This window comes from Eleginops maclovinus, chromosome 3, assembly GCF_036324505.1.
Source record: "Eleginops maclovinus isolate JMC-PN-2008 ecotype Puerto Natales chromosome 3, JC_Emac_rtc_rv5, whole genome shotgun sequence".
NCBI lineage: Eukaryota > Metazoa > Chordata > Actinopteri > Perciformes > Eleginopidae > Eleginops > Eleginops maclovinus.
The window spans coordinates 16,593,706-16,607,567 of NC_086351.1; the positions used below are offsets into that span (position 1 = coordinate 16,593,706).

The following is a 13,862-nucleotide window of genomic DNA, read 5'->3' on the forward strand; positions in this document are numbered from 1 at the left end:
TTACTGGCTGTGTGTCACTGTGCTTCTGCTTGTGCGTCATTGCGTGGTAGTGCATTCAGTAATATGGCATGTTTGTTAGTGTTTGTCGACTTTTTTTCATCTTTTTACCCTGCTCTCTGAGCTGCTTATTGATAACAGATGAACTCAAGCTTTATCTGTTGGCAAGCACTCAGTTATGACACGCATTCAACGAGCAAAATGAAATTACATAAGGTTGTTTACGTAAATTACTTCTATTGTTTATTTTATTTTAAATTTGTAAACTGACCTCGACCAGCTAATCTTTTTTTTTTTTTAAATGTTTATCCGCCAAAAGTTCACCTTTAACGTTTGGTAGCTGCTTCACCAAATTGCTGTCTGACTGCACGGAATGACAGCAGGAGAGAGGGAAGAGGATGGCTGAAAAACATAGGGTGTGATGTTTTGAGCTATCTGAGTTCAGAGTGTCATCATCATCTCCAGATTAAGCTGCGAGTTCTTGGATGAAGCTCAGTTACTATTTTTTTTTAATGTTGCCCAATTTCTTTGAATTGCATTGTAACTACATTATTCATTCTGCAAAAAGGTAAGTGGAGTAATCTCTCTCTATCTCTCTTTTTGCCTTCTCCCAGCTGCTGCCCCTTTTTTTCCCACCTCCCCTCCCCCTTAGCCCTCTCTCCCTCCCCTTCCCCTTCACTTCCCTCCCACTTTTCTCTCTCACTCTAAAGAGCACTCAGTCTCTGCTCTCCCCTTCATTTCCCGCTCCAACATGTTGTCAGGAGGAGAAAGAGGAGGATGCTGCGCTCTACGCTCGGTGCGTTCTTGCCACCTCTCCGGCCAGCGCACGCTTCCTCTGACTCAGCCTCAGCGCTCAGTTGTCTCAGCCTGAAGGACTTAAGGCAGGAGGTGGAGGAGGAACCGAAGGATACACTGGAGATCAGGAGCCCTCACTCCAGGGTCCCCAACAGGAACAACAACAGCAGGAGAGCAGACCAGAGCAACTGCTACTCATCTGTGGTGGAAACTACTAATTCCTCAGCAGTGACAACCTCTTCTGCCCCCTCTAGTTTCCATCCCTCCCCTTCCTCCTTCTCGGCTCCAAGATCCATGTGGCAAGAGGCAATAAGGAGGAAGCGGTATCTCCTGAACCGGCCAGGGGAGTCTGGTGAAGGAGATAAAGGAGGGGGAAGAGGACAGGATAAGAGGAACAGGTCCCCGGATTGGCTGTATGAGTCCTACTACTGTATGAGCCAGCAGCATCCTCTGATTGTGTTTCTGCTGCTCATAGTGATGGGAGCCTGCCTGGCTCTGCTGACTGTGTTCTTTGCTTCGGGACTGGTAAGCTTTTCATTTACAGCATGAAGAAACATTCAAACACATGCATTTTTGCTAATCAAAGAAAGTGCAAGTAAACCAACAAGCAGGACAATGGACACATGCATGGCAGGAAGATCCTATTTATTGTACACTTTACAAATCTAGGCAGATGTGGTGTCCACACATATTGTGAACTCTCACATTTTTTAGAAGCATGCATAGGAATCAGGTCACACCAACTATCTTACCAATTGTGTGTACAAAAACACTTGTACACACACATCCACAATCCCCTGGCATGTCAAACACAATACACAAGCTCCTCTTCCTCATAGACTCATGCACACATACAAACATGCACACACATAAAGCATACTTGTGAAACACCTTTATGCATGCTCACTCTCGCAGCATGCGGTCCTCATTGCAGCACTAATGTGAGGAAAAGGGTGAGATAAAAGTGAGGGGGGAATAAGGGGCTTAGTTATTGTGTGAGCGAATGGTTGACTGAACTACAGAAAGGAGATCTGTCTCCCTCTGTCACTCTTTTGACAGGGGGATATTTGCTCTATAAGCATGATAAATCCAATGTGATACTGGCAAACCAATTTAATGAATATTATGGAAAAAAAAGAAAATGATTTTGTGTACATAATGATATATCAACACAATATAATGACACACTTAAGAGGATATACTCAGAATACCGATAACATTTTTTGCATTTGGGGCTGACTTTTCCATTCCCTGTCTCTGCTGCTATAAAGAAAGGATAGTCTGAAATTAACTGAAAGAGACAGACAGTGCACTGACAGACACACACATCATCCTACCCATAGCACAAATGTTGCATTATGAAGTTGTTTTCATGCAGTGTAACATACAACAAACAGATGGTGAGGTCAGTAACATGAGTGGACAGCCAGCATTTCAATGCAATCAAGACAATCAATCAGTGTTATGACTCATTACCTTAGCCACTTCTGGTGTTCCTGCCAAGGAAGTCACTAATTGATAGTTCACTTTGGATTCATTATTTCATCCAGCTGGCAGTATTTGTGTCAAAGCTGTGGAAAAGTGTGAAAGTGTAAATTAACCAGCAGCTTAACATTAAGTATTGATGTAGAGTTAGAACCACGGGTACTCCAGAACTGTGAAGGAATCATTTGAAATCCCCACTTTTAAGAGGAAATATTTCCTTCAAATCAGATATATTTCAGTAAATGTTTTTCCCTGTCAGTCTGTCCTACATATACTTTTTTCTCCCTTTCTCTATTCTTGTATTGGATGGGCATGGCTTTAGCTACTCCCTTTTTTTCCTTCCGTCATCCCCTGTTACTCTGCAGGCTCGTTACTGTGTCATGTCTCACCTCTTCATATTTCTGTCTTTCTTTTCATTTGTATCCCATCATCCCTTCATCCTGCTGGCTGGCTGACCTAAATCCTGAGCTTTTTGGAGCTCTGCTTTGGGGCGAGACAGACACTCTGTGGTTCTCTGCAGCCACTAATATCCTCTGCCTTTCCAGTGCATTGACTGTGAGCCTTTGAAAAAGACAGCGGAAAGGTGGGGGTGGGGGGCTTAAGCAGGAGAAAGAAAGAGATTGGTAGAAGAAGGAATGAGTATGCTTTTTTGTGATTTTCAGGGGTGATAAATAAAATTAATAAATAATATTATTCAATGATATTAGAACAGTATGCATGGCTGTTATTATTTAGAAAACTAGTAGTAGCAGTTAAATGTAATCCACTTTTTCATTTGCATAATTCTTTGAAATTTACATGTTTAATATTAAGCATTTTTAAAGATCAAAAATAAATTAAAAAGCAAACATAGCTGTATGCGTGAATTAGGATCTAGTGTCAATGAAAACAGTGGTTTTAACAGGATTTTATGAAACAATCGTAGGTTTACCAAAGTCTTTTAGAAGTTTATGTGGGCGCAAAGAGCAGCAAACAAATGTATTATGAAATTCTGTCAGGGCAAATAATACTATGGCAAGCTGCTACAGTCAAGGTAAAAAGTTGAAATAAAAATTCAATAAAACCGGGAAATAGGGCCATTTTGGTTTGAATTTGAAATCATTTTGATTCAAAGATATCTGCATACCTACACAGCTGAAATGCCGGTGAGGTTTTGCATACATATCCGTGTCTTGACCCTTTTCTATTCCATCACACTACTGGCAAATTAGTGATGTGATGAAACCTGACAAAGGCAGGCACCACAAATGGCTCGTTTCACTGTGCTATCCTCCAACATTCACCTTGAAGAAACTCCTGAAATTTTTATTAGAACTTTCAGATCTAAGTGTGTTTCAGAAAGGCAGCAGCAAATCCATTATGGATGCAGCTTCAACTTTGCTGTTGGTTAAACTAGGGGCTTTTTAGCGTTTTCCTTCACTCGATAAGATGTACTCTCAGTATGAAGGTTTTTCTGCTTTTACATTTATGTATTGTAAACAGCACATTGACCAATATTGACCATGTGTATTAAAAGAGTACTATTCTAAAGAGCAAATCAATTGTAAACAGCATACTCAATTTGCTTTCATCGAGCCGTTTTTTTATCTAAAAAACAATAATTCTATAAAAAGATACAATGTCTTCTATTCTTCTCCCTCAAGTGAAAGATAATGTAGAACAACACAATAGGTGGTGTTCTTACCTTCAATGACAGTTAAAACAGACCATAGAGTTATTCTACACTTGTACATTGTATGCGCTATTGAATACATGTTTTAAATGTATCAGTACAATGTAAAAATAGATGCTTCATCAATAACTATCTAGAAACACACAACAGTTACATTATAGAAACAAAAATAAATTAATGTAAAAAATGTTGATACTTTGGTATATTATAAGTATTTGTTCTGTTTCCCATTGAATCTTCTCTCGCTTTGTTTTATGTCACTTTACCCTAATTCTAATTCTAACCCTTACCAAAAGTTAAAGCTTTATACAGAGCAGGTATTGGTTATATCATGTCACTGACTCGTTTTTCAGATTGAATAAGCTAAGCAGATTTACACACCTTGCTTTGCTGAAAAAGTGGAACATTTACAAGAGAATTATGTATTTATTGCTTCTCTGGGTGAGTCACTGACATGTCTGCCTCGATTGTTTTTGTTTTTTTAGGACACTAAAGAGGAAAGACGGGGCTGAGGCGTGGCATTTTATAACACTGTGAGGCTGCTTCATGCTCCCTTGAGACCTCCCTGTCTTTCTTAATTTCTGTATTTATCTCTCTTGGGCAAACCTAGTTGTGCCTCAGATTAATTATTCTGATGTGATGCATTACATATGTCTTTCTGTTTGTCTTAAATCACGTGTCCCCTATTCATCTCTCACTGTCTCTTTTAATCTTGTACATTTTGTATCTTTTGCTTTTTTCAGAACATTGAGGACCATGTGGCTTTTGTAATCACTGTGCCCACGGCAATGGCTATCTTTCTGGCTGTTTTTGTACTCGTCTGCATTGAGTCTATCTTCAAGAAGCTTCTACGTGTTTTCTCGCTGGTCATCTGGGCGTGCTTGGTTGCCATGGGCTACCTGTTTATGTTTTCTGGCGGGATCATCTGTCCATGGGATCAGGTAAGATGCAGATTATTTATCGTGAATTTATTTGTTGTCGAGACATATGTGGTTCCCTCTGTGATTTATTTGACAGTGTAGAGATTTACTACTGTAAGGGAAAGCCAAAACAACAGATTGTAAACGACACATCTGTTTAAACAGCACATTACATGGTTCACTCCCAGGACTATCTCTTGAAAATGAAAGGCTTTAGAGTGCCTAAACAAACAGAACATAGTCCAAATATAAGCACACAGGATAAATGTAGGATTTTGGATGTAGCTGGTGGATGATTGTTATTTATCCCTTAACTCTTTTTTCCAATAAACTGAGTTCTCCTTTGGTTAATGGCAACATCTGTGGGGATTTTGTTGGAGTGCACATGTTATGAGAGTTCAGGAGAGAAGTATCTACAAATGATTTTCCTGATGCCGTAAAACAGCATGAAATCTGGTAGCACTCATTTTCTGTTCACTTGAGTTTGCGTCAACCTAAGGCGTAAACACAAATGGATGTTTTTTAGACAAAATATTGTTTTTCAGTCTACGATGATATTATCTGCTGTCTATAGTGCAGAGTGTTGTTAAACATGGACTCATGTGAAACAGGAGTTTAGGCTTCAGAGGGCAAAAAAATGCCCTGAAGTAAACAATGAAAAAGGCCTTATCATAGTATTGGGTATTGACCCCCTTTAAACTGTTAATGTGGATAATCAGGCCTCTGGTCAGTGAGCAAAGAGTCATCAGATTGGTTTGAATGTCTTTACTTGCAGATAATGGTTGTTGTTGTACATACATGCATAACAGAGGATTTAAAGAAATGGGACAACTGGAGAATGAACAACAACACAAGAGGAAAAACACACGTCTGAGAATATTACTGGCTGTCAACATTAACTCAGGACATAAAAGGACTGTAAATAATATATACATTCTCTATGTATTGCTGCAATAACCATGTATGTATTAAACACGTGTCGAATACATTAATACAAAGCAAAAACAGGAAACAGAAACAAAATGCTTTACAAAAATAAGAGCCTATTTCTAAATAAGAGTGTCTGAACATGAAGAATTCTTAACACATAGTATGAGTTATATCCACCTGCATTATTTTTGAACTGTTAATAATCACAGGTAAGTATCATGTGTCAGACCTTTTGACCTGACTTCAAATCCACAGCTACAGCTGAATCAGATCCTGTCTGGTTAAAGTCTTTCAAAATAGGAGGTTTGGTCCAGCATGTAACATCCATTTGGTTGCTTGTTTGAGTCTGCAACTCACACAGTAGAGCAGAAATTCTAAGCATACAAAAAAGGGAAACATCTAAAACACACAAATAAGAAATGTGGGGTTTGGTTATCTAGTGAGAAATATTCAAATGGCTTACTATTTGACTGTTTAACTTTAACTGCTGTTTCAAGGGATGTCTGTTTGTATAGATCAAAGCTACACAAGCTACAAACCACTGTACAGTATAAATGGGGTTGCATTGGTAGGAAAAGTGTTCTGTGTAAACCTGGCCGATTTCTGGTGTGAAACTATTGTATATCAAGTAGAATGAATCAATAGATGTTTTTATCCAAATATTTGCTATTCTATTTGCTTCTAAGGAACTACTGCAGGCTTACTGAGTATGTAGCCCTCTTGCTGTACAGCAGCAGATGAGGCAGAATGCATAACAATGACTGTTGATCTGAAAACAGCTTTCCTATAAAGTTTGACATTTATTGAATTTTTCAGTAGCGCAGGGGTTATGATTTAGTGTAAAAGTAAAGTAGTAAAAAGTGTAATTACCCATTTGTTTTGTTTTGTATTCAAGTATTGTTTTCTTCTTGTAATATAACTATTTACCAACTGTGTGCTGTGATTATTCGTTCTGTATACATCTGCAGATAAATTTAGCAAGACGGACAGTAGAATTCCCATTTACATGCTGCTCATTGAAAGCAGCACAGTACATTAGGTCTTCAGCTTTAGAAAGCCGTGCTCATTCAGCATCTTGGCAAAACAGATGTTTAATGTGGTCTATCACAAAGAGGTAGCTAAAAATGCCCTGATTCACACGACACACCATTCATTCCCTTCTTTTGCTTACAAGAAATGTCAGGCCATTATGCCATTACTGTTCTGTGTCCACTGCATCTTTGCCATGTTAATTAACACTTACTGTATCTGAAGAGACATTGTTGTCAACTGGTATTGCCTTCTGTGTTTTTAGAGGCTTCTGCCATATTATAGATTATCTACAGTAATTTAATCTCATTCACCACTCGAGATGTGCTATTCGCTAATAAGCCAGGATAAAATAAAAACCATAAGCTTTCTATTAGTCCACTTTTTTGTCCTCCCTTAAAAACACTAATCACTGTATTTTTTTTCTTTTTGAAACGTTGACCTAAATAAATGTATTATGTAAAGAAATTACACATAATTGTATTAGGGTGGTTGGAAACAATAATATTACGTTTGAATACAAAATTATAGGTTAAACTTAATACTATTGCTTTCTATTAACCTTATACAATTATGTGAAACCTAAAGTCAATGTTAATGTTTTTTTAGTGTAGGGCATGATCCAGCCAATAAAACATTATGTGTTCACTCTGAAGTGACTGTCCTTTAAACAATACTTTTGTCATTAGAAATAATGATGTATCTTTACAAATACCATCAGCTGGCTGAGTAACTCTGTCATCTTATTTTACCTTAGTAACCTCACTGGATTAACATCATGTATTTCCCAAACCATAGCGTTGGCATGCTCAGCTATACAGTATACATATTGACTGAAGTGTATTTCTTGAAACCGAAAGAAAAAGGTACCTGGAAGCTGAAGGGGTCAGCAATGTCATGCATAGAATATTTTGCTGAGTTTTGGGTAAAGTGCCATGACTTTCAGTTGATAAAAATCTGCATTAAAAGATAACACTAGATTTTGAATGTAAATTTGGTAAAGAAGGGATCCGTTTTATACTAATGCCTTTTGATTTCTCAATCCATTACTGCCAGTGTTACCATCTGTGGCAGCTAGAAACAGTTTATCCATGCCGATAACACTTAATGCTACAAGTTGTCAAGCTAGAGGTGAGAAAAATTCTGATATACTAGAGCTGCTATTTAACCCCTTACTTGTTTAATTTCTTGCTTGATTTGGCAATATTTCCCAACTCAAAGTACATTTATTTAAAAAAACATGGCAATTTAAAAACTTTCAGACTTCAAGGAAAAGGGAGGATTAGGCCTTTAATTACCTTTGGGCTCTTTAAAGGGACCTCTTCTCACCTATATCACTACTGCTGAATGTGATGATCATGTCCGGTTGTTTGGAACTTTAAACTCTTTATATGCTCCACCTAAATTCCGTTGATATCGACCAGGTCGTGCCAATACTTAATGAGCAGCTCCTTAGATTTACTGTAGTTCAGCAGTAAGCTGTTCTCTGAGCACCACGTTGGAATATTGTTGCTTTTTCTCTCTATTTGAAGTCGATGAAGTTACTGTCATCCGCAAACCTCACAACAGGGTTATCTTCGTGTTGAGGGCTGCAGTCGTAGGTGTACAGCTGGAACAGGAGGGGTCTGAGCACACACCCCTGGGGCGCTTCGCTCTTCAACACTTGAGTGGAGGCGATGTGAACTACCAATCCCGACTGCTTGTTTGTGAGGAAGTCAAATATCCAGTTGCAGAGTGTGGTTACTCATGCCCAGGGGGCTAAGTTCAGTTTCATGTGGGGGATTGTGTTGAATGCTGAGCTGAAATCAACAAACAGCATTTTGATGTAGTTGTAGTTATTTTCCAGAAATGTGGGAGCAAAGTGAAGGGGAGTTGAGACGGCATCCTTCGGGTCTTTTGGCACACAAACTGGCAGGGGTCCAGGTTGGTGAGGATGTTGTTTTATGATGAAGAAGTAGTTTCTCAATGCAATTCCACAGCTCATCTGCATATAGCACAGTCTCTCTAACTCACCAAGCCAATGACGTCTAAAAACGGAAAACTCGAACCAAATGTTGGATCTAGTGTTAGCAAGCTGTTTGAGTCTGTTCAGTGATTAAGAAGTCAGCAGTAATACCGCAGGGCAGTGTGTACATAAGAATAGGAATAAGAATAAATGTTACGACTCCTCAAGACTGGTAATAACCAGTTTCAGCCCTAGATTCAGTAAATGCTTTGAATTGAATAATCACTAATGTAATATTAAAATGTATTTGTTTACTTTTGCACATTTGGTAGTTTGAGTGTGCTTTTGACATGTGGACATTTATCATTATTAAAGCCACCAACTATATTGGATATTCACCTATTGTGAAATTTGCCTGATTGCAATCACTTAATCCTGGACTTGGAGCATGCAAAGCATTTACTTATAAGCCAATTATATTAATAGAAAAGTCTTTGAATCGGAGTTCATCCTGGTGTTACTGTGCAGTCGTTAAGTGTATGTCTGCTCTGGATAAGTAACAGGGGGAAGTAGAAACCAGTTAATTAAATGCTCCGTACTGTAGCGGGAGGTTACCATGAGAAGTAGGGGAATTAAACAATAATTAAACAGAGGACATCATGCTCTCCAACCAGCTCAACTGTCATGTAAAGTCCTAAGCCCATTAAGGATGATGGCTTTCATCCTATGTCATTCATATAATGTTGCTGTTGCTAGTTAGTGAAGGAAAGTGTTGCTAACCATGAACACACATTAAAATGACACATGTTACATGAGCAAAGAAATAAATGAAACAGTGATAACTAAAGGACATATTTTGCTAAGATACCAGCATGTTCTGTAATGTGCTTTAAATAGCAGACTCAAATGCCTGAATAATTAACAATGTGGCATCCTTTGGAAAGAAAAGTGGTCAGAAGTGAAATTAATGAAGATAGCAAAAGAAAAATTGGACACAGAAAGAATGGAGACCTGAATGCATACATGATATACAGTGATGGGTTTGTGTTTAAGTTGTGGTACACCATTTTGAATTTACCAGAATTTAATTTCGTCGTTGAAATGTTTTAAATCCAATACTTACAAAGATATACATTTCATGTAGAGTGACAAAGAGTGTGGTTAAAGTGGCCAAAGGGTCTTGTATTGCTCTCTGAAGTTGGAAAATAACAAAAAAAGCAGAGCAGAAAGAGAATTAATTGTGGACTCAACTGGACTAAATAAGCATGGGTCAGTTACATATATAGGCCAAATGTGTTCAGTGACCATTTTAGAAAGAAACTGTGTTAATTTCTGATGATTACTTCCCTCTGACATTGGCCGTTTCTCTAGTTATTAGCAGTGACAGTGATACCATGTTGTCATCTTTTAATTAAAGTTATGCTGTTTTTCCAAAGTCGATTGCCCATTACAGAGACTTCTGTCGCTGTCAATGAAAGCTACAGTATGTGATATTGTCCCCAAAGGAACACAAACAAAATCTGTTTTAAGTATATTCCTTCCATTTAAAAAAAAATGCAACACACCACTTAACAGTGAAATAAATCAAATGTGAAAATGATCCTGCAAAAATCCACAGCACATATCTGGGATTTGGAAAGTGAAATGTATCATGTCCTAAATCTGAGGAAGAGAAAAGGGTTTGAACAGGAGCTACAGGAGCATAGTGAGAGGGAAATGCAAAAAAAAGAGAGGATTACCACTGTAGCAACATGACAAGGAAATTGCCACCAATGGGAAAACCAAAAAGCACATTTTGAAGTGTAGATCATGTTGTTATTGGTGTAGTGCTGGAGTGGTTAAGAGCGGTGAGTGCAGTGGTGGAATCCGAAGGGTTTGGGTAAATGCTATGTAACCGCAACTTCCCGGGGTTTTTTTGGTCAGAGTCTCTATATATCCCCACTTCCAATCTTCCTCTAAACAGTCAACCGTCCAATGAAGACAAATACATCAACATTAAGGGAGATATAAACTTAACCAAATGCAGGTAATGAACTGTTGACCCACTTGTAAACCACGGCTGGCGGAATATAACTCTTTTTAGAAGGTAAGGTGAGCTCAGTAATCTGCAGTGTCATGTTTGCTGTTACATTGCCACAACAGTTGCAGTGTTTTTTAAATAACTGATTTTACTTTACTCAGGCTAAGAAACAGTGACTGAATATAAATAGTGGACCAGCATCATTGTGTTGACTTATCCCTCCCTTAAGCAATTAATGTTGGTTTGTAGTGAATGTAATATACAGAATTCACCTCCTTCTTAAGTGTGGTTCTACACACTGTTGTTTCATGCCTGTAAGTATGACCGTTGGTTTATGCTTAAAAGTACAACTGTAAAAAGGGATCGTGGTCCCTTTAATTAATCTGTGTTTACGATGACGTGGAGCCCCATGCTTGTTGGTTTACAGGACAGCGCCATCTTGTTTTGATATAACTTTGACTGTGTGATTAAACGAGACACGCATTCGTGTGCTCAACTTTAATGAACGTCTCCTGCGTTTCAATACGATCTCCACACTGGTGACCCTGACGTTTGTTTGCTGGACGTATCCAGAGACACAACACGACACGACACGAAAATGACGGTGAACGCTGTTACCCTCAAACTCCCCGAATTCTGGGAATCATCTGCGTCAGCATGGTTTGCCCAGACTGAAGCGCAGTTCGCGTTGCGTGAAATCACCGTTGATACTACACGTTACTACTACGTTGTATCAGCTCTTGGAAATTCAACAGCATCCAGAGTGGTGAGCCTCCTTAAAAATCCTCCCGCAGCTGAAAAGTATGCAACACTTAAAGCCCACCTGTTGAAAACTTTTGAACTGTCAGATGCTGAGAGAGCCAGCAGGCTTTTCTCCCTTCAGGGACTGGGTGACAGCAAACCGTCTGAGCTCATGGACCGTATGCTGGATCTCCTAGGTGAGCACAGACCTGATTTTCTTTTCATGCAACTTTTTCTGCGTCAGCTTCCTTCCCAAGTCAGAGCTGCATTAGCAAACACCACAATCACTGATTGTCGGAGACTGGCTGAAGAGGCTGATAAATTTTTCCTGGCGAGTCACGGGCACTGTGTCATGGCGGCGCTCCTTCCCGCGCACGTCGTTCCTGTGCCACAGGACGATTCCGCACTCATTGCTGCAACATCTTCTCGTCGGCAGCAGTTTTCAGGCCGGCAGCAGTCTACAGGTCGGCAGCAGTTTTCAGGCCCCCAGCAGTTTTCGGGTATGTGTTTTTACCATGAGAAGTTTGGACCGAAGGCTCTTAAATGCCGTCCTCCATGCAGTTTCGGCGGGTCGGGAAACGCCAGGGCCCGCGCTCAGTAGTGGCCATGAGCGTTGGCCGCGTAGGCAGGCTGCTTTTCATCCGTGACAGCATCTCCGGACGACGTTTCCTGTGCGACACGGGTGCACAGAGGAGCGTCCTGCCTGCATCCCGTTTGGACATTGCGACCGACAGCCATGGACCCCCTATGGAAGCTGCTAATGGGACCCCCATCCGCACATATGGAAAGAGATATGTTGAGTTGTGTTTCGGAGGGCATCGGTTTGGCTGGGATTTTGTTACAGCCAACATTGCTTTTCCCCTCCTTGGTGCCGATTTTTTGTGTGCACACGGACTGTTAGTGGATGTCAAGAACCGCCGTTTGATTGACGCTGTCACGTTTTGTTCATATAGGTGCACGCTCAGCGGGGCTGACTCCATACAACTGTCTAGTATGCTCTCATCCTCAGATGACTTCCAACGTCTACTGGCTGGTTTCCCGGCCCTCACTCAGCCCACTTTCTCGGCGTCTGCCGTGAAGCATGGTGTGGAGCACCATCTCGCCACTACTGGTCCTCCCGTTTACGCCCGTGCTCGGCGCCTCGACCCGACCAAGCTTGCCGTTGCAAAGGCTGAGTTTGCTAACATGGAGCGCCTGGGCATAGTCCGCCGATCCGACAGCCCGTGGGCGTCACCCCTCCACATCGTCCCCAAACCCGGTGGCGGCTGGCGCCCGTGTGGCGACTACCGGCGGCTTAATGAGGCAACAACACCTGACCGATACCCAGTCCCGAACATACAGGATTTTTCATCACACCTGGCTGGTATGGTGATTTTTTCCAAGGTTGACCTCGTCCGGGGTTATCATCAGGTGCCGGTACACTCACTGGACATTCCCAAAACAGCAGTTATCACGCCATTTGGCCTGTTTGAGTTTTTGAGAATGCCGTTCGGCCTTAAAAATGCTGCTCAATCTTTTCAACGCCTCATGGACTCTGTCCTACGAGACCTGCCTTTTCTTTTTGTGTACTTGGACGACATCCTGGTAGCAAGCACTTCCAAAGCTCAGCATCTGGCGCACCTCAGAACACTTTTTGAGCGCCTCAGCCAACATGGGCTAATTGTTAACCCCGCCAAGTGCCAATTCGGTCTCTCCACCATCGATTTCCTGGGACACAGAGTCACCAAGGATGGTGCAGTCCCTCTCCCATCAAAGGTGGAGGCGGTGACACAGTTTCCACGCCCGCTCACTGTCAAGGCCCTGCAGGAGTTCCTGGGCATGGTGAATTTTTACCACCGGTTCATTCCTCGAGCCGCCCAGTTCATGCGGCCCTTGCACGAGGCCTTGAAAGGTAAGCCCAAGCACGGTGTAGACTGGACTGAAAGCAGGGTCAAAGCTTTTGCTGACACAAAGACAGCCCTGGCGAACGCCGCCATGCTGGCACATCCTTCTCCCTCAGCCTCCATCGCCATCACCTCGGACGCCTCAGACTACGCTGTCGGTGCCGTCTACGAGCAGTGGGTAGGCGGGGCCTGGCAGCCGCTTGCTTTCTTCAGCCGTCAGTTGCGCCCCAGTGAACGGAAGTACAGCACCTTCGACCGGGAGCTGCTTGGCCTCTACCTCGCCATCAGACACTTTCGTTCCCTGCTGGAAGGGCGACACTTCACCGCTTTTGTCGACCACAAGCCGCTGACTTTCGCCATGGCCAAGGTGGCTGAGCCGTGGTCCGCCCGCCAGCAACGTCATCTGTGCTACATTTCCGAGTTCACCACGGATTTACAGCATGTT

At 41.4% G+C, this 13,862-nt stretch overlaps 1 protein-coding gene across 1 annotated transcript in view; it reads left to right on the top strand.

Moving 5' to 3' along the window:
- Positions 1-725: 725 nt before the first annotated feature.
- Positions 726-13,862, top strand: part of adcy2a (adenylate cyclase 2a) — a 56,076-nt gene continuing 42,939 nt past the window's right edge. Inside the window, exons 1-2 of the mRNA XM_063879553.1 lie at positions 726-1,317; positions 4,693-4,890. Coding sequence (XP_063735623.1) covers positions 775-1,317; positions 4,693-4,890 — 741 coding nt within the window. The 5' untranslated portion in view covers positions 726-774. The remainder of the gene's footprint in view (positions 1,318-4,692; positions 4,891-13,862) is intronic.